Here is a 22,707-nt window from a genome sequence, read left to right as displayed (position 1 = left end):
CAAACATACTAAATAAAAAAACACACTCTAGAACCAACGATCAGAATTCCGCAGGGCATGCACAGAACCCAGTCTGCCAAAAAAAAAAAAAAAAAAAGAAAGAAAAAAAGACGTAAGGTGCCAACTTTATAGTCAGTGGAGCAGAACTGTACAGTCAATCTTTGTTCAGTGGAGAGGCTTTGAGAAGGTCCTCGCTCTGAACCTGTGGTTCATGACATGGTTCAGAATACTCTCACAGGGTCGGGGACAGAAGAACTCTACCGGAGGAATACTGTGTACTTTAACAGATTGTTTCTTTGACTTCATGGTCAAAGTAAACTTGAGCCAGCCGGGGAGCACTGGTCTACAGAGTGTATACTTATAAAAAAAAGTTAACGTTTAATGTATACACAGCCGCATGCCAGTGTTGCCTGCCAAAAATAGCATCTACAAGCTAGGGCTGGGCGAATATTTGTAATCTCTCAAGACAGTCAGCCCTAAACATGTAGTGTTTCGTGCCAGTGTTGTTAGTGGGAATAAACAGCAGAAGCAACTGGGAGGAAGTGGACTAAGAATGTGGGGATCCTGATTCTACACAAAAAATGAGGTGGTGCCCCCAGAGGGAAAAACTAAAAAAAGGAAAAAACAAGAGGCTTCCCAAATTGGAATATTTGTGACCCAAGGCCTCTATCAATATTGTAGAAATTTGTATAGTATAAAATAGGATTTTTTTTAAGTGATTAAAATCATATGGTATATCCAAAATCCTAGATGATATCTAGTCTCATATGATTATCAACATACCAATATATTACACAGCCCGGCTACAAGCTTAGAACACGTCATACCGTGGCACATTTTCGATGTGACACATTCACACAACTAAATATAAATTGAGCCTTATTTGACATTGCTAATGTACGTCGGTTTGTGGTTCAGTAACTTGGTGGCAAATGTAACATAGTACCTGACCCAACATGTTCTTGACCAGCCTACATCACCCTTTTCTGACAGTCCTTCCAAGACTGTAACCATGACATAAACGACAACATTTGGAAATTACATGTACTCTCAACCATTTGAAACCCCTATTAGGGTCCATTCTGTTTAGGTGGGGAAAGCCTTTGCTGAAACTAGCCGATCGACAAGCTCACATGTTTATCGGCTATTTTCAGCTAAAGCTTTCCCCACGACACGGATGCTGGGATTTTAAGAGGTTAAACTGTTTTCAAAAGAAAAGTAATCGATCAGGCCTTGAATGGCTAAAAGCCTCAGATTCAAGTTAAAAAAATATATAAAAAATAAAACAAGATAAAAAGGAATAAAATGAAAAAATGTCTGCCGTGCCGAACCATGAAAGGCGAAGCATGAAATGCATTGTTCCTTTCTTTAACGTTGAGAATATCTGGGCTGAACAGAGAGACATACTGTAGAAGGTCAAGATATCCTCAAGTTTCTCTCGACAAAGAAAATAGGAAGATAAAGAAAATAAACCTAGATGAGCCATCATGGCCTCTCTCTCTCTCTCTCTTCTTTCACACAGTCTTTGGTGCTCCCTCGCTCCCTGACGCGAGCGCAGCGGCCGTTCCATTCTGGGCAGCTGGCGGTGTCTTCAACGCTCCCGCCAGGTTGATGGAGTCAAAATCAATGACAATCTGCGTCCTCCTGGGCTTGAACTGCCTGCAGCGCACACGCACACACACACACACACACACACACACACACACACACACACACACACACACACACACAGTCATTACTCATTATATGAATGTTTAAACACACAACATTACTAAATCCACTTTCTCTTCCAGGTCTGGTTATTATTGAACAGAGAAAATGAGAGTGTAGGGCAGCAACTATTGACTGAAGAGGATAGAGAACGTGTACCAAACGTTGGTTACTTTTTTAATAATGAAAAATAAATAAATAAATCCGATAACATGTTTTATAACAAGACTAAATGTGATGGTCTGACTGACAATACCATGTAACGTAAAAAAAGAAAACTATGAATTTACCCCATTGTTTCCGGGAGGGGGTCAATGGGGGTAAATTTACTATAATACATTTTTTGTCTTAGGAATGCGACAAATACAACAAAACTATTATTGAACTCAAGTCTCTCCATGGTGTGAGTAATCAATAGAAAAAAAGTCATTTTGGGGGTTGCATCCAGGGATGTCGCACCAAATTCTGGGCCCTGGGTACAAGGATTCACTGTGGGCCCCTGCGTGAATGTTCTTCATAGGGGGAGGGGTTTTAACCCATTTAGACTGGGAACACATCATTACACATTATTTTGTGCTTTAACTATTGAAAAATAGCAGATATACAAGCTCACAGCGCGGCGAGCTTGTAGATCTGTTATTTTTGAAAAACCTATGTTTCTATGTCAGTGGTGCTCAAACTTTTTCATGTGAAGGACCCCCAAAATGACATGTATTTGGCCATGGACCTCCATCTAAAAATATTTAGTTCCAGGGACCCCCAGAAGCAAAATTTGAGTTACAAATGTTCGCTTAAAAAAAGACATATATTCAAAGTTTTGCACACATTTTAACAACTTTTCAAAAATAGCAGATCTACAAGCTTGCAGCGCGGCACTCGGTGCCACACTGTGAGCTTGTATATCTGCTATTTTTCAATAGCTAAAGTATAAAATAATTAAGGCCCCTCCACCTTGGGCTCTAGTAACTCAGTCCCACTTCCCCCCACCCGCCCCCTCCCCCCTTGTGACGCCCCTGGTTGCACCAGTACGAGATACAGACAGGGTGAATTGACCAGAAAGACCCTAGGGAGGCTACAGGCTACAATACATTAGTTGCGTTTCCATAAAGCCTCTTAATGTGCATTAAGGGTTTTGCGAATACATCTTTTTTATGGAAACACTTCAAAATTCGAATAAACTTTTGTTATCCGCAAAAACTTTTATCCGCTTGGAGGAGGTGGATTTTAAGGCTTTATTGAATAAACTAAATGCGCATTAGTAAATGGAAACACAAAGCGAATACGTTTTGAATGAAAATGCATTGAACTTGCATGATATCGATTTGGCTGAAGGGAGCTACCAACTTGTTAGCGCCGTGTTCCCAACTACTGTACCTTGCAATGGATGTTTATTTTACAGCTCTGTTGTGTGCAAGCCTCGTCCATCACATCATCCAAGTAAATCCTGGCTAACCCTTTGTCATCACACTGTGTTTCGTGCCAAAAGTTGCCGATCTACAAGCTCACAGCAGCTCGCATCCGCGTCATTCTGCGACGCTGCAGGATGAGTGTGTAGCGAGTCACAGCAGTGCTCACGTCTCGGATTCGGTCTGAAAAAAATCAACCCCATCCCAGCTCTGTGTACCGTGTGCAAGCCCGCGGGAAGTATTTACAGCAGGTCGGCCTGAAAAAGTTGAAGACCCCTGGTCTAATCCATCTCTTTTCACTTCATGTCCCTCTTTAAACCACGCTCCTTTCTCCTTGAATCCCTTCTTGGTACTGTTTATTCCCCATTGCATGCTATTTTCAGCATGCAACCAACCGTAAAATCAGGCTTGACAACATCGATACATCTCATCTTTTCTTTTCTATAATTACAATCTAAAATATGAACCCTTGTTGTAAAAAAACAAAGTTGTCCTTTAAGCACTAGCCCCTGTTTTTATCAAGGATGGACGAAGGTAAAGTTAGTGTGTGTGTGTGTGTGTGTGTGTGTGTGTGTGTGTGTGTGTGTGTGTGTGTCTGTCACAATCATTACATAATTGTCTAATGGCAATAATTTGAGATAATTGCAATATTTGTTTACATAATCACCATAATCGTCATAATCATTTCCATGTTGAAATATGTTCATAATATACCGTAGTGGGCCAGTGGAAATAGCAGATCTACAAGCTACACTACTAATTTGCTTTAGAGTTATTAAATATGTCAGTCATTTTAATAGTGTACATGTATCTGTCATGTCTTCCCTGTATGGCATTTATTGGAGTGACAATTAATCTTCAAGTAAAATGTCATAATCGTGACAGCCCTACTGTTAGAGAGAGAGAGAGAGAGTGTGTGTGTGTGTGTGTGTGTGTGTGTGTGTGTGTTACACACCTGTATTCCACGCCAGCCATGCCGAGCATTCTCCTGGAGGCGGTCATCTCTGGGCTGTCATGGTACTTATCAGACAGGTAGATAACCTCCTTAATACCTGCATACGATACGAGCACACACACACACACACACACACACACACACACACACACACACACACACACACACACACACACACACACACACACACACACACACACACACACACACACACACACACACACACACACACACACACACACACGTTTCTATTACTACAGTACAGTACATCTGAGAACATCAACATTTTAAGATGTCAATTTTATGTGGCATTTTTGTAATTGTTTTGTAATTTTTTACGGTAACCCTAGAGCCGAACAATTGCTACAAAATTTCGAGCTCACAACGTGTTGCAAAACACACTCACACACAGGTTGTGAGGAGAGGGCGACAGAGTGAAGAAGAGAGAGAGAACACATTGTCAGTGAAGACAGATCACGGTCGGGCGGTATGGGCTACAGCGGTAATCCGGTAAATCCTGGTTTCTTTCAAAAATGACGGCGGCGTCAATTTAAATGCCGTCATGAAATGTCAGTGAAGTGAAGTGATGCAACGCCAACTGAGACACGGCCGGCATTCATCATCAGGAGAAAAAGAACCTCTGTTTCAATTTTATAGTGTTCCAGTTCCAATTTTGTCTGCTCATTTTCTTCGTTTCGCCACTTACATCGGTTCTGTAAATATACTTTTCGCCTGCCAAACCACAACCATCAATTCTCACATGGCCCTCTTCTAGCGCCACCATGAGGCAGATTCTTGCAAAACACATTTTTGGACACTGCTCCTACAATTTTTGCCCTAAAATCACGCAAATTGGTACACAGTATGTCTACACTCATCTCATCAACATGGATCTGTCCCATTTAGCGCCACCTTCAGGCCGACTTTTTAAAACACATTTTTGGACACTACTCCTACACATTTGGCCCTAAAATCACGCAAATCGCTACACAGTATGTCTACACTCATGGCATCAACATGGATCTGTCCCATATAGCGCCACCATCAGGCCAATTTTTTCAAACACATTTTTGGACACTGCTCCTACAAATGTTGCCCTAAAATCACGCAAATCGGTACACACTTGCTCTACACTCATGTCATCAACATGGAACTGTCCCATTTAGCGCCACCACCAATTTTTTAAAACACAAAAAAGAAAATGGCTTATCTCCCGATTAGGGAGTCTTACTGGTAGTATTGATGAGAGGGCTTCAGGTGTGACCAAAATAATAATAATAATTCGGAGTGAAAAAGGGCACCTGTCTGCAATTTGCAACTGGACCTAGACGAGTCTTCTAGCTTGCCAAAATAAGTAATTTCTGTAAATATACTTTTACTGACGATTTATTTTATAATATTATACAGTATGTATTTAATTTGTCTTGATGAACTGAATACACAGGACCAGAATGGAAACAAGCCCTCAGGACTTTGTGTTTGATCCTTTTTAGCATCATTGTATAACTGTACCTCTGTATTTTTTGCAAACCATTTTCAATCAATCAATCAATCAATCAAACAATCACCTTTAAACAAAAACACTACTAACAAGGCTATACTGAGTACATGTGAAGGAATGGATTGTTCCCTTTGTATCACTTCACACTGCTCCGAGCCTTGTGTCTGTTCTCCATGAAACTTAAATTAATATCCTGGGCTTTCATTTACACCATTACATTACCTAACCTTATTACAAGCATACGGAGTATAGATGAAACTCATTCATTTGATCTTTCATTTCTCAGCAGATTTTTTTTTAGTTTATTCATATTTTTGTAGAGAGATTTTTTTCCACCACACCTGGTTACATCTGCCATTTGATTTGAACAAAATATGATAATTCAATTAAATCTTTGTTTCAGACCCAAGGGAGATCCATATCACAATAATATAATTTATGGTAATTTATTGGACTGTAAATATAACAGCAATGAGCTGCATGCATGTGAAAAAAGGACTGCATGTTTTTTTTTTCTTGTTTTGGTGTAATATATTTAAGTGGTTTTCGGATTTGTATATGTTTAAACCTGAACCAGAGTCTGTTTGCTTTTTCTCACTCCACATCAAATTATCATAATGTCTCTGTACTAAACACAATGGAATGGTAATTGCAAAACTTCAGAGAAAACTTGATATAATGAACAATTCAAGCAAGTTTAATGATATATGGCAGCAATTTCTGAACCGGAACCTACATGGTATTTAGTTGCGTGCCTTCCACTTTCCACATACTGTATTTTACGCTTTATCTTGCAGTGTAACTCATTCTAACGACCATCATTAGTGGCGTTTCCATAAATAAAGCATCTTAATGCGCATTAAGGCTTTTGCGCTTAAATCTTTTTATGGAAACACTTCAAAATTCGAATAAACTTTCATTATCCGCAAAAACCTTTAGGCGCTTGGAGGAGGTGGATGGTGGATTTTGAGGCTTTATCGAAAAAAAACTTAATGTGCATTAGGGCAATGGAAACACAAAGCAAATAAGTTTTGAATGAAAATGCATTGAACTTGCATGATATCGATTTGGCTGAAGGGAGCTACCAACTTGTTAGCGCCGTGTTCTCTAGAATCCTTACTACTGTACCTTGCATTGGATGTTTATTTTACGGCTCTGTTGTGTGCAAGCCTCGTCCGTCACATCATCCAAGTAAATCCTGGCTAACCCTTTGTCATCACACCGAGTTGCGTGCCAAAAGTGGCCGATCTACAAGCTCACAGTAGCTTGCATCCGTGACGCTGCAGGATGAGTGTGCAGCGAGTCACAGGCTGCAGTGCTCACGTCTCGGATTCGGTCTGAAAAAAATCAACCCCATCCCAGCTCTGGGCACTGTGTGCAAGCCCGCGGGAAGTATTTACAGCAGGTCGGTCAGACGGACCCAGGCAGGATCTCCCAAGAATCACATTTCATCAGTTTAATGGAAACAGGCTACATTTGCTTTGTCTTAATGCGCATTTCTGATAATTCGCTTCCTATAAGTTTATGGAAACATGACTATTGTTTTGAAACTATGTCCTGTTTCTTTTCTTTTTTTCCCCTTTTTGTCTTTGTTTATGCTCCGTCTTATTTCTTGGGGGGAAAAAAGAAAAATACATGCAGATCCAGATCCAGTTCATTATTGCGACCATAGGTCACATTTAGTATGAAAGCCTGCAGATCATGTCCATCCGCCCGTCCGTCCCACCTCATGTCACACTCCATACATGGCCAAGACAGTATTCGGTGTGACTCACGTCACGGCAACCCATATACTACTGTATGGAGGTCCCTGATGTCATCAATATTAAGCCCATATCTGGGAATGCCCATATATGGACATATTCCTCACCCAAGAGGCAGCCCAGCTCCTCATCCAGACATCTGTCATATCAAAACTTGACTATTGTAACTCTCTCCTCACTGGTCTCCCGGCATGTGCACTTAAACCTCTCCAACTGATCCAAAATGCTGCGGCACGACTGGTCTTCAACCAGCCTAAGTTCTCACATGTCTCTCCCCTTCTCCGCAGCCTCCACTGGTTCCCGGTTGCGGCCCGCATGGAATACAAAACTCTGATGCTGACCTTCAAAGCAGCCAAAGGTATGGCTCCTCCATACCTCCAAAACCTGATCAACCCGTACACCCCCACCCGTGCACTTAGATCAAGCAACACAGGGATGCTGACAGAACCCTCGATAAAAACCCCAGGGCAAAAATCCACTCGTCCGAGACAGTTTGCCCTCCAGGCCCCCAAGCTGTGGAATAAACTCCCTGTCGCACTTAGAACAACGGACTCACTCGCTAGCTTTCGCCGTGGACTGAAGACTCACCTTTTCAGACTCCACCAAAACCCTTAGCACTACTGGAAATCAATGTCCATACATGAAGCTAGTTAGCATTTGTTTTTTAGGTTTTTTAGAAACCTTTTTTATTATTTATTTTTTCTTTACAGATTATACTGTTTTTCTAGATAGATATTCATTTGCATTTGTTATATTGCTGTTGATGTACTGACATTTGTTTATTATTGTGATGTTTGATCTGCTTATTGTAAGTCGCTTTGGATTAAAAGCGTCTGCTAAATGCCTAAACTGTAAACTGTATATTGTGACAGTTTCATGATAACCAGTGTGGTTGTTGCGATACAAGTCACACTTGCACATTAATTCTGTCCTTGTCCCTTTTAAGCCCATATATGGAGATCCTTGATGTCATCAATATTATGACCATATACGGACATAAAAGGGACAAGAATGGAATTCATTTGCAAGTCTTCTTCTTTCGTGTATCATCATCCTTGATGATTGGTTGACGACATTTTATTTCACAAGTTTTCTTGTTACTTAGGGGAGGCCTTGGGGCTGGCTGTCGTATGACTTGCATATGAATTCCAATCCATCCTTGTCCCTTTTATGCCCATATATGGAGATCCCTGATGTCATCAATATTAAGCCCATATATGGACATATTGTGTCAGTCTCTGTTGTTTCACTCGCTTCTCCCCCTTAGACCTTAGGCCGGGCGTCTTACTGGTTTTCAGTAAAACATAAATAAATAAAAAAGGTGGCACAATCTCCATGGTACAGGTAGTAAGGGCTATTTGACATAAGAAAGTCCAAATGGCACACACAAAAAGTGTACAGAGAGAGGCATAATCCTTATCGAGCCCTATATACCCCTGGCTCAGGTTGCATAAAATAAATTAAGTCGCCACAGTGTTTACAGCACACTTCCAAGGATGCATGAATTTACATGGGCGTTTAGCTCACATTCACACAGCATACCCTCTGGCTGTCTGGCATACCCTGGCTTACGTTTGGCCACACTGCCGACAAAGACTAATGATAGGCCTTGTTGCATTGTTGTTCAAATATACATTTATTGTAAATGTGATGCAAGTGCACGTGACTTTGTTATGGTCAAAAGGTGCCGTATGACGAACGGAGATGCGGTCGGCCCTAAAGGTATTTTCCCTTTGTTAAAAAAAAAAAGAATGTGGACACCCCTCGCCTAATTTATGTCATGTCTACCAAATCCATGCACAATTAAGCAATATGCATGGATTAAAGCAAAATAAAATCTTTCACAAATTGAGGCTTTATAATCTGTGCTTTTATATGCAATATCCAAGACCATTAAGATTTTATGGAAGATGCTTCTGAACATATTGCTAGTTTGACCACGGTCGCAGACGCATTGAGAGCTCGTAGAACGGTTATTTTTGCTGCACAACATGCGTCTGTCCATTTCTTTTTTTTTTTTGCCTTTGATAGCTTACAGTAGACTGACAGGAAATTGGGAGAGCGAAGGGGAGTGACATGTAGCAAAGGCCGTCGAGAGACAGCCGCTGGCCGCCGCGTCCACGTCCATGGACGCGGCCGTGGACGCGTCCATGGACGCGGACGCGAAAAAAACGTCCGTGGACGCGAGGCCGCGTCCACGGACGCAAACGGCCGGCCGTCCCGGCCGTGGACGCGGCCGTGGACGCGGCCGTGGACGCAGACGGCCGGGGACGCGGCCGTGGACGAGGCCGCGGACGTGGACGCAAACGGCCGGCCGTGGACGAGTCCATGGACGAGGCCGCGAAAAAAAGGCAGCGAAAAAAGAAAAAAAAGGTGTCTATTGTATGTATTTTTTGATGGAGAATTCAAATATGACCTTCTTTTTTGCATAGGACAACTCTAACCTGCATCAATTGGTATTTTATAATTGCCAATTGTACCCTATCCATCTGAAAAACAAATTGGATGTCTATTGTATGTATTTTTGATGGAGAATTCAAATATTACCTTCTTTTTGGAATAGGACAACTCTAACCTGCATCAATTGGTATTTTATAATTGCCAATTGTACCCTATCCATCTCAAAAACAAATTGGATGTCTATTGTATGTATTTTTTGATGGAGAATTCAAATATTACCTTCTTTTTGGAATAGGACAACTCTAACCTGCATCAATTGGTATTTTATAATTGCCAATTGTACCCTATCCATCTCAAAAACAAATTGGATGTCTATTGTATGTATTTTTTGATGGGGAATTCAAACGTTACCTTCTTTTCTAGATAGGACAACTCTAACCTGCATCAATTGGTGCATCAACCTACTATCTATCTATCTATCTATCTATCTATCTATCTATCCATCTATCTATCCATCTATTTATTTATACTTCACCTTTAGTCCAGAATAGAGTTCAGCATCAGGAACTTGCACACATGGAACTGTGTCATGACTGTGTCATGGAGCTAAAACAGGGCTATGTTAAATACTCAAAATGACTCTGATGGACCAATCAGGGTGGTGGTGGGGGGAGGGATCAACAATAGACAGAAACTGGATAATGCTTTGTTAACTGTCCCACCTAAGTCCCTGCTAGTCTGAACAAACATCACCTTCCCTCTCATAACACTACTACTACTACATTTATATAAAGCTGCTCTTGCATTTGAATTCAAGTCTGACACAAGTTAAGGTTAACTTAGGTAGTATTTCATTTTGCTGGCTTTTAGGGTCTGTGTGTGAGTGTGTAGGCTCACAAATTATTATAATTGTCATTAAGTGACTCTATCTATCTATCTATCTATCCATCTATCCATCTATTTATTTATACTTACTGTTTACATTTTCTATAAATATTTATTTCTATATAAAACTCAGTTGTGTGGAGTTATTGTGTGCCTTTTCTTGTAGCTAAAGAGTCCATTTGTTCACTAGACATTAAGTCAAGGTTACTATTTTGAGTTGAAGCTAAGTGTTTTATTGCTTTGTGGTTTAACATGATTTAAAAGGCAAATTCATTGTTATGGTTACTTTAGAAGACTGCTTTTGCATTCATGAGTTAAAAAGAGAGCCAAGCTAATTTAAAGAGTTAAGTTAAAGGAACACAAAACATGACCTAACTCGCTGCCATTGGACAGACAGTTACAACATAGGCCTACTCTTATCTTTCACAGAACAGACAATTATCATTTGTTTTATCTATTTGAGACTACAGTGGTTCACAGAAAATTGAGTCGCCTCAGGTATCTGTAGGTACCTCTGGACACCCACCGGTCTCTCTGGAGATGGGAGTGTCTAAAAATAGGAGGCCGTCCTTTCAGCTTATCTTCTGCAATACAGTCAAGTGACACTAGATGGCATAGCAGAGCAATTAGTTTAACTATTTTGCTGGGGATTGAAATGAATTGAAATGAACCACAGAAGAGACTACTGTAGATACTAGAGAGTAATTATACTTTAAATGGTGTAAAAATACATTTTGGCATAGGACTTTTTCATTAAATGTTAATTAAATGTCTCATTTGTATTTGTAAGGGTCCATTTAAAACTGGCTATGGGACTAAAACGGATAATTATAAAGTTAACAGTTCACATGACAATGAGCTTATTACCAGCACTTAATAACAGTTCCACTGTTTCAGAGAGAGCATGTTTCATTATGGAAAAGCTCTGCTGTTCGCTTGTCTGTCTTTGTTTCCTTGTTGGTTTGAAAACATGTGTCTACCCATGTTTTTCTTAGATTAGCCAACTAATTCTACTATTTCTTTGCATTTGATGTAATTGGTGTTGGTGTAATGATGTATTACCTAAGTTCTAAGAATTACTTGAGTTCAATGTTGAGGTATTTGTATTTTACTTTAGTATTTACAAATTCAATTTGGTGGTCATTACTTCACAGTGTCTATATATCATTGATTACTGCACCTCTCAGTTCTCAATTATAAACATTTATAATCATGTAGTCCAGGGGGCGCCTGAGGGATTGAGCATACAGTTATGAGAGCACTGGCCAAACTGCATTCCTGGCACTCAGCCGATATCACACGTCGGCTTTGTCCCTTTCAATGTGAGCAGGGCGTCACCCAGCGTCAAAGCCCGCCTCCACATCCTGGCTGTCTGCAAAGGCTGTATGTCTACTCGTGATGTAGCTCTACTGTAGCCTATACAGTATTCTACCCCCACCTCCAAAATAATAAAAAAAAATCTCAACTGAACTGTGTCATGTTCCCAGCCTACATAGGCCTATACTGTGTATTTACCCTTCAACTATAAAATATATATTGTTTTTAATGAGACATGCTTTGTAATTAGGCTATGCTCCCAAATCCATATTATTATCGTCTGTTCGCATATTTCAATGAGTCCCGCAAAAGGAGGTTTTTAGCGAGGTGAAGTGAAACACCAACAAAAGTCACCTGGAAGATGAAGGTCGGAACATTTATAGCCTATGGAGCATATTTCTGGACATTATCTACGGGGATGGGCTATTTCTCTATCAAAATAACAACTTTTCTAGTGTTATTTCTTATCCTGGTAAACATCATGGGTCTGTCTGACAGACAGTGTGGTGAAACAACTGAAAGAAGATCACCAGGCAGCTCTCGAAGAACACCAGATGGAAATGCAGGGAGTGAGGCAAAGCATTAGGGACACAGCACGAAACACGCAGATTGCAGAGGAACATGCTGCATTAGATCTGGCACACAGAGAGCGTGACCTGAGAGAGAGAGAGGAGCTGTTGAGGCAGAGAGTGGCTGATATTGATTCAGCGACGACACCAACGCAGTCACTGGTTAACGAAAGCTATTGGAAACTGAAATGGCAAGAAGGTGAAATGGAGAAAAGGTTCATTGAGAGAGAAAGACAGTTGGAAAAACAGATGGAAGAGAGAGGAAGACTGTGGGAAGAGAAGGAGAAACGGTCAGCACAGAGAGAGGCGGCAGTCGAGGAGAGAGAGAGACAGATAGAGCAGAGAGAGACAGATAGAGCAGAGAGAAGTGTCCCTTGATGCGACTACAGTGTTACCAAAACAGCTGGCAGACATACAACTGTGTCAAATATCGCAACATCAACAAGCCGAAATCAGTCGCTTACTTCAACTGGAAAATGGTAACCGTCCAGCACGCTATGCCGATCTGCTGTTCAGCTATGTTACGCCTTTGCATATGTATCATTCTTGGGTGAAAAGAGCTAACTGGTACGGCACTGGGGTGAAATCTATACTTCCACAGAACCTGAAAGAATTTATTTTAAACTGTTGCCAAGAAAGGTTCTATTCCGATGTCCCCGAAATGACTGCTGCAGCAAGGCAATCAATTGTTACCAAGATTAACGATGTTCTCCGTAAAAGACGAGATTGGACTAACCGAGTCTGATTGTTTTCGATTCACATAGGCAACATTTGATTGTATGTGCCATGTTAAACTTCGCAAAGATAAGCAGATGAAGGTTAGACAGACTGAAACGTTTTTATTCACAGTAAAACATTGTAATTGTAATTGCATTTGAAGACTGAACTGTATCTGTTGCCTACTGCCTTGTTTCCAAATAAAGAACAAATTCAATTTAACATGTTTGATTTTTTTTTTCCAAGGATACAGTTTAATGCTGAGAGAGAGAGTGACCAAAATGAACCATACCTTGCTTATTATACTGTATAGCTTTTTACTTGCCTTTAATTGGCTTGAACTAAAACATAGATAAGGGGGGGGGGGGGGGGTTCTCAAATAATAATTTGATTATCAGGGGGGACCATTACTTTTTTATTTTGGCTGGAGGGGGGTCATGCTACTTTAATTTGTTGAATTTTGTATTAAAAAATGTTTTCTTTTGTTATTTTTCATACGTGTTTACTCCCATATATTTATCAAGTTCCCCCTGATTAACTTGGTATATTCCGCTTCTGTAAATCTCCCCACAAGAAACGCGCACTATAGGCTAAAATACCCTATAGCCTATAACGTTCTCTACAATAAGTAATTGTAGATGATAGTTATATCTATCAAATATGGTTTTATATAGCAAATCAATGTCGCACTGTAGATCAGCCAACGTTTTTTTTTCATAATTAGGACGGTGCTTGCTACAATGTCTTTTATAAAGACAGTTGGAAAATGGTAGAATGACACTGTTCTTAACAAATCACCAATATTGTATGAGGAAAAAAAGGCTGCTGCCGTCTGCATTATATAAGCTTGTTTAGAATGTCGGTCTTCGGGCCGAGCCGGTCTCCAATTGTCAATTATGTATCGGGTTTGGGCTCTGTCCGGGCTGAAATTCTGTCGGGCTGGGTTGGGCCGGGCTCACTTTTTTAGGCCCGATTTAAGCTCTACGGGAAGAGGTGACGTTTTATTTGTTTTAATGGCTTCATAATTGACCGAGCCATGATGAACTTAAACCAGAAGAACAAAACGTAATCCTCGCTCGCTCGCTTTCTCTCTCCATCTCTCTGTCGCTCTGTTCCAAATCATGTCCAAATGGAATACCACGGCCCCATAATGAGGAAATGTATTTGGCGAGGGAGAGTGTCGTCAGGGTCCCTGCACTGTTATTATTATTATTATAGGAAAGGTCTCGTTTTGGTTAAGATGGTCCTTTTTCAAATGTAAATGTCACAATAGTCTACTTGTTATCCTGCTGTTCTTATTTCAATATTAATTATTAGTGAAAGTTAGATGAAGTTAGAACTCAACTGCTCTGCTGCTGAGTGAGCAAGCCGATCGAGGCGCGATCGTCTATGGGCGGGATCAGCAAGGCCGTCAGTGATGAAAAAAAGTACTCACATGTTTTCCTTAAGTAAAAGTAGAAATACTCTTTTAGAAATCCCATGTTCAAAATATAAGCCTTAATTGGCTTGAGTAATGACGTTTTGGTATCAAAATGTAGGCTGTATAAAGAAAACGGAGCCTATAGTCTAGTCATTTCACAAATGTAGCCTACCATTTGTAGATTATACAAATATTTGAGCAGATTAAGCAATATTGTGAGCTTGTATTTTCAAATGGCCTAAATGTAGGGCTGAAGTGGTTGTATGCCTTTATAGCCTAATAATCGAAATTTGCAAAGTATCTAACTGTTTTCAAAAGATTGTAGTGGAATAAAAATAGCCTACTCGAGTAAATGTACTCAGTACACCAATGAAGCCTGCGTGTGCCGTCAATTCAACACGGGCGGACAATAGAACTGGTTCAACATGTTTGGCACAGATACTTGTGTATTGGAAGCAATTAGCTTGTCTAGAGGGTCGCCTATATGGTCAGCTGCTCCCCCTCCAACCGTCCTACTGTATATGTTCCATGTGATGTTCTCCCTTATAGACTGTTTTTATTTAATTTTTTGACACTTGCTTTGGCAATGTAAACGTATGTTTTCTCACAAAATGTCATGATTACCGAAAAGTATTGAAAAACAGTGTGGTAAATAATAGTTTGACATTTTAACTTGACCTTTCACTCTGTAATTAGAAAGGGACCCTTTCACAAAAGCAAAAGCGATTGGTCATGTCAGAGGCTTGGTTCTCAAAAACCTCCTCGCTGTCACATCTTCTTCTGAGACGTTGACATTTACCAGAAGAGGAGGAATGGAGAAGGATTTCTACAGGCATTAGGCCTACATTTATGACCATGATGGCATTACATTATTATTATTAAACCACAATCAAATGTTTGTCCAGGTGTCTGGGACAACTAATACATCTTTATGAACAACTTTATGAGGCTATTGGAAAAATGTTGCCTACTGCCTTGTTTCCAAATAAAGAACAATTTCAATTGAACATGTGAACAAAAGTTGTGTCTTTTTCGTTTCCTTATATTTAGCTTATTATTATTATGTCACGTTTATGTTGTTTTGGGACAGTGTGTGAACCAATTATTTTGTAATTGTTTGTGTCACAACGTTCTGTCATTTGATGACTTCTCCGCCTCTCTCTCTCTCTCTCTCTCTCTCTCTCTCTCTCTCTCTCTCTCTCTCTCTCTCTCTCTCTCTCTCTCTCTCTCTCTCTCTCTCTCTCTCTCTCTCTCTCTCTCTCTCTCTCTCTCTCTCTCTCTCTCTCTCTCTCTCTCTCTCTCTCTCTCTCTCTCTCTCTCTCTCTCTCCCAGCCCTAGAATATATATATACATACAGTATATAGTATCAAAATCAGCTTACAGTTTTTTTTCGATTGCTAAAACACATTTTTTTTAAATTTGGCACAATTTTCACAACCTTTACTTCTGTCCCCAATCGCTTGACTCAATTTGTTACTACTTTAGATTTCCTTATCATATTAGACTCTGACTTTCCTTCTTTACACTCTGATGTAAATTTCACATCACCTTGTTGTCAAAACACAAGACACACTTTTCAGGTTTGCACACACTTCTCACATAAAATCTCATAGCATCAATCCACAACACACAAATATTCAAATCTCTAAACTTTCGGGTCAGGCGAGCAATTCAGAGCCAGGTCCCACTGCTTCAGGCCATGGAGGAGGCTTATGGAGATGTGGGCTTTGAGGCCTGTCAGGGCTTCATGCGGCACTCTAGGCCAGGGGTTTTCAAAGTGGGTGATGGGGCACCCTGGGGTGCCACGACGGCAGTCCAGGGGTGCCGCGAGATCATTTGATAATATTTTGAATTTATTTGGACACTTGAAAAAATATTATTTATTATATAAAGTACAAAGTTATTTTCAGTCAGTTCTAACCAAAATGGCTATTATGTAATGGCTCAACGTTTTCCTCGCAACATAATCACTAAAATATCGTCACTGTCGGGCAGAAAACTTGTATCTCCAAGTTTCAAATGTGTACAGCTTTTGGTAAAGAAAAGCCATGCTACATCATACAAGACTGTCGCACAAAACTATTGAAAACAGCCGATCTACAAGCACACAACGCGTTGTGGGCTTGTTTGGAGTGTTTGGGGGTAAACGTTTAGACCTACAGTCAATAAAATGTTTTGTCTGCATATTTGTGTGCTGTTTTATGTTTGTCTATGAGAGAAGTGGGCATACACTGGGTCATTTTACAAAAAGGGAATTGGTTCATTTACCAGAGTAATTGACATTCATTCAGTGTGTTCCATTTCGACAATTGTGTTTTCAATTTTGCTCTTCAGTGTTCTGTTCATGCTTGGTAGTGTTCAGCCAAAAGCTAGTTGTGTTTATTCAATGAATGCATGTGTGTGTCATGTGAAAATATGGCTGTGTTTACCAAATGAAAACACGAGTTCCATTTTGTGAACATGTTAAGAGATTTGATGGCAAAGAGTTGTTTTGCAAAGGGATCTTCAACGTTTTCAGATCAAGGACCCCTTAGTTGAGAGAGAGATGAAGCAGGGACCCCCACAACCCTTTGTACCTCAACCTCTGTGCTTACTGCTTAGTATGCTCTTTTTTCCCCTCCACACCTAAAGTATTTGCCGAAAATAGCCAATCTGCAAGCTCACAACACTTTGCAGTGTGAGGTGTTGTGAGCTTGTAGATCTGCTATTTTTGAAAAATTGTGAAAATGAGTGCAAGTCTTTGAATATCTTTGACCCGATCTTTGACCCGACTTCTAAATCCTTCCTCTAAAATCGAAATCATGCTGTTCTCAAACCTTTTCATGTGAAGGACCCCCAAAATTACAGGTATTTGGCCACGGACCCCCCATCTCAAAATATGTTATTCCAGGGACCCCCCAGAAGCAAATATTTGAGTTACAAATGTTCGCTTTTAAGTAGATATATTCAAAGACTTGCAAAAAAAAACATGATTTAAAAAAAATAGCAGATCTACATGTGCTTGTATATTTGCTATTTTTCAATAGTTAAAGCAGTCAATAATCCTAGGCCTAAATGGGTTAAACAAATAATTACAATTTGAGTGCAAAAATAACTTGAAAAGAAACTATTTACAAGCTCACAATGCAGGTAGAGATAACAAGTAACCAACAAGTAATAGACTCGAATAGTCGACTCATATTGAAGAATCGCCACCCCGTGGCTGAACAGCCACACTACACGTTGAAATAAAATATCACATTTCTAGGGGGCGCGGCTAAGAATTTGGAGGCGTGTTTGACAGAGGTACCTCTAGGCACCTCTTGACACCTCTAGGTGTCATTTTAGACTTGGCGACGCTAAATGTTGTAACCCACTGTATGTAGCTGCTCTATGGGAAATAGAGCATTATATCAGCCTATTCAATTGATAATGACCAATGGGTGCCAGTTTCTAAGTAGTTAACCATATTAACATAACAATATATGTGGCCTAGACATGGATATTGCCCAATCAACTCGTAATCTACAGAAATGTCCACCACATCACACAGTATAAAACTTAGTAGGCTCAGTGGATTCACCTATGTTAAATCATGTCAGGTTAGTTTGGTTCAAGGTTCAAGTATAATAATTTATGAGACAAAAATGTAAACAGCACAAATGTACAATCACATCTCGGCTAGAATGATAACATAAAGTCCTGACTACTCCTTGTTATTGTGGTCCTAAATACTACAATGATTAGTTTGGATGCATTGCTTCTATCATGTCCAATTAAAAATAAATACATTACATACATACAGAAATCTGCCTTCTCCTGTATTGTATTAGTGACATTCATTATAAATAGTAAAATAACAGGACAGAGCAAAAAAGGCCTCTGTTGTATCTTTATCTGATCACATGCAATCAGACACTCACACTGCACAGCAATATATAAACTTTATTACAGGCTCAAGGCCCACAGGGTAAGAAGACAATACATTACAAAGATAATAATTTAAAAAAACAACAACAGAGAGTACATTCACAAAGCCCCACCGGAGCTAAAGAGGCACTCATGCCACTCATGCCAGTGTCCACTAATGGTAGACGTGTACCTGACAGAGCTACATCCAGGGTCTGTCATCAGTCTCTGGAACAATCTGAAACAATGTATCTTTCCTGTGGCTGTTATAATGAACACAAACAGATCAGAAAGTAATTTAACATACAACAATGTAAGGGATTCCTTTCTATTAAAAGCAAAATCATAACTGGGTCAAAGTTGCTTGGTTCTCCCCATATAAAGGCATGTAGGTAACAGTAACATGATATTATGTCATGAATGATAAAAGTAATGTTTAAACACTTTGATGTGTGTGAGTTTATCTGGAGACTTACTCAGTCTGTGACTTACAGAGATCTTGATGGTCTTTGGGTTCCACCTGTTCATCAGAATTGCCGCTGGTGCCGTCTAGAGATTTCATCTTCACTTGAAGTCTGGAGTCTATTATGTACAGTGTATTCTGGACAGTTGTGGACACTCTGCAACTAACCTAACATAACACACACTATGTGTTAATGTTGATCAATATAATAATGTAAAAATACAAAGTTAAGTAGACCTAAGTAAGAAATAGTAAATACATTGTAATAATACATTGAAGGGGAAAATGTAGGAAAACAAATGCAACTCAGCATTGAATTTATGGCAAACATTTTGCTAACCCTTTCCAAATAATATACAATTAAGAAGTGGGATGTTACACTTAGTAAGAGAAAGAATTAATGAAATATTACATTTTTAAAAAGCTAGAAGACTCACCTATTATAGTAACCATGTGAATTGCTAATAATGTTATGGGTCAGATGTGTAAAGATCTATCACATTGTATTGTTCTTTTCAGACTCAACAATAATAATGATGATGTTACTTAAATGCTGATCAATGTGTGAATCTGGCTCTTATCAGGTGTGTGTTTTCTCTCCCTGTCCTGTGCTGTCCTCAGTTAAACCAAGACAGTGCTGTTGTGACCAATGTGGAAAAAGCCTTCAGCTCAATTTATTATCTCAAAGTAGACCAGAGAATTCATACCGGAGTGAAGCCATTCAGCTGTGAACAATGTGGGAAGTATTTTTAAAAGATCATAAGCGTTCACATACTGGAGAGAAACCTTATTGTTGTGACCAGTGTGGGAAAAGATTTGTTCAAAAGGGGATTTTAAAAGAACACCAGAGAATTCACACTAGAGAGAAGCCCTATTGCTGTGACCAGTGTGGGAAAAGCTTTACTCGATTGTCTTATCTCAAAATACATGAACGAATTCACACAGGAGAGAAACTATACAGCTGTGTCCAATGTGGGGAAAAGTTCAGTTTAATGGCTGCTCTGGAAGTACACCAGAGATTTCACACCGAAGAAAAGCCTTACTGCTGTGAACACTGTGGCAAACGTTTCACTGTAAAATCTAGCCTCGTACAACACAAGAAGATTCACACTTGAGAGAGACCTTACTGCTGTCACCAATGTGGGAAAAGGTTCACTCTGAAGACGGCTCTGAAAAGACACCTGAAAATCCACACTGGTGAGAAGCCATATACTGCTGTGTCCAGTGTGAGAAAAGGTTCAGTGATATGCATCATCTCAAAGCACACCAGAAAAATCACACTGGAAAGAAACCTTATTGCTGTGACCAGTGTGGAAAGAGCTTTCCTAGACTGGAACATATCAAAATACACCAACAAATTCACACCGGAGAGAAACCTTATATCTGTAACCAATGTGGGGAAAGCTCTGTCAGGTACACGTCTACCGTTAGAGGACACTGGCATGAGTGCCTCTTTAGCTCCGGTGGGGCTTTGTGAATGTACTCTCTGTTGTTGTTTTTTTTAATTATTATCTTTGTAATGTATTGTCTTCTTACCCTGTGGGCCTTGAGCCTGTAATAAAGTTTATATATTGCTGTGCAGTGTGAGTGTCTGATTGCATGTGATCAGATAAAGACACAACAGAGGCCTTTTTTGCTCTGTCCTGTTATTTTACTATTTATAATGAATGTCACTAATACAATACAGGAGAAGGCAGATTTCTGTATGTATGTAATGTATTTATTTTTAATTGGACATGATAGAAGCAATGCATCCAAACTAATCATTGTAGTATTTAGGACCACAATAACAAGGAGTAGTCAGGACTTTATGTTATCATTCTAGCCGAGATGTGATTGTACATTTGTGCTGTTTACATTTTTGTCTCATAAATTATTATACTTGAACCTTGAACCAAACTAACCTGACATGATTTAACATAGGTGAATCCACTGAGCCTACTAAGTTTTATACTGTTGTGATGTGGTGGACATTTCTGTAGATTACGAGTTGATTGGGCAATATCCATGTCTAGGCCACATATATTGTTATGTTAATATGGTTAACTACTTAGAAACTGGCACCCATTGGTCATTATCAATTGAATAGGCTGATATAATGCTCTATTTCCCATAGAGCAGCTACATAGTCTCAAATAGATAAAACAAATGATAATTGTCTGTTCTGTGAAAGATAAGAGTAGGCCTATGTTGTAACTGTCTGTCCAATGGCAGCGAGTTAGGTCATGTTTTGTGTTCCTTTAACTTAACTCTTTGAATTAGCTTGGCTCTCTTTTTAACTCATGAATGCAAAAGCAGTCTTCTAAAGTAACCATAACAATGAATTTGCCTTTTAAATCATGTTAAACCACAAAGCAATAAAACACTTAGCTTCAACTCAAAATAGTAACCTTGACTTAATGTCTAGTGAACAAATGGACTCTTTAGCTACAAGAAAAGGCACACAATAACTCCACACAACTGAGTTTTATATAGAAATACATATTTATAGAAAATGTAAACAGTAAGTATAAATAAATAGATGGATAGATGGATAGATGGATAGATAGATAGATAGATAGATAGATAGATAGATAGATAGATAGATAGTCACTTAATGACAATTATAATAATTTGTGAGCCTACACACTCACACACAGACCCTAAAAGCCAGCAAAATGAAATACTACCCAAGTTAACCTTAACTTGTGTCAGACTTGAATTCAAATGCAAGAGCAGCTTTATATAAATGTAGTAGTAGTAGTGTTATGAGAGGGAAGGTGATGTTTGTTCAGACTAGCAGGGACTTAGGTGGGACAGTTAACAAAGCATTATCCAGTTTCTGTCTATTGTTGATCCCTCCCCCCACCACCACCCTGATTGGTCCATCAGAGTCATTTTGAGTATTTAACATAGCCCTGTTTTAGCTCCATGACACAGTCATGACACAGTTACATGTGTGCAAGTTCCTGATGCTGAACTCTCTTCTGGACTAAAGGTGAAGTATAAATAAATAGATGGATAGATAGATGGATAGATGGATAGATGGATAGATAGATAGATAGATAGATAGATAGATAGATAGATAGATAGATAGATAGATAGATAGATAGTAGGTTGATGCACCAATTGATGCAGGTTAGAGTTGTCCTATCTAAAAAAGAAGGTAACATTTGAATTCCCCATCAAAAAATACATACAATAGACATCCAATTTGTTTTTGAGATGGATAGGGTACAATTGGCAATTATAAAATACCAATTGATGCAGGTTAGAGTTGTCCTATCCCAAAAAGAAGGTAATATTTGAATTCTCCATCAAAAAATACATACAATAGACATCCAATTTGTTTTTCAGATGGATAGGGTACAATTGGCAATTATAAAATACCAATTGATGCAGGTTAGAGTTGTCCTATGCAAAAAAGAAGGTCATATTTGAATTCTCCATCAAAAAATACATACAATAGACACTTTTTTTTTTTTTTTTCGCTGCCTTTTTTTCGCGGCCTCGTCCATGGACTCGTCCACGGCCGGCCGTTTGCGTCCACGTCCGCGGCCTCGTCCACGGCCGCGTCCCCGGCCGTCTGCGTCCACGGCCTCGTCCACGGCCGCGTCCACGGCCGGGACGGCCGGCCGTTTGCGTCCGTGGACGCACGTTTTTTTCGCGTCCGCGTCCATGGACGCGTCCACGGCCGCGTCCATGGACGTGGACGCGGCGGCCAACGGCTCTTG

The 22,707-nt window shown here is 39.7% G+C and overlaps 1 protein-coding gene across 1 annotated transcript in view; it reads right to left on the bottom strand.

Moving 5' to 3' along the window:
* Positions 1-1,514: 1,514 nt before the first annotated feature.
* Positions 1,515-22,707, bottom strand: part of dctd (dCMP deaminase) — a gene marked incomplete at its 3' end in the record, with an annotated part of 47,623 nt that continues 26,430 nt past the window's right edge. Inside the window, exons 5-6 of the mRNA XM_080722439.1 lie at positions 4,072-4,168; positions 1,515-1,659 (exon numbers count right to left, since the gene is read on the bottom strand). Coding sequence (XP_080578565.1) covers positions 1,515-1,659; positions 4,072-4,168 — 242 coding nt within the window. The remainder of the gene's footprint in view (positions 1,660-4,071; positions 4,169-22,707) is intronic.

Source organism: Nannobrachium achirus, assembly GCF_963921795.1.
Source record: "Nannobrachium achirus genome assembly, chromosome: 3".
In the NCBI taxonomy this organism is placed as follows: Eukaryota; Metazoa; Chordata; class Actinopteri; order Myctophiformes; family Myctophidae; genus Nannobrachium; species Nannobrachium achirus.
The sequence above is the reverse complement of the archived record's forward strand: the minus strand, read 5'-3'. Positions and strand labels throughout refer to the sequence as shown.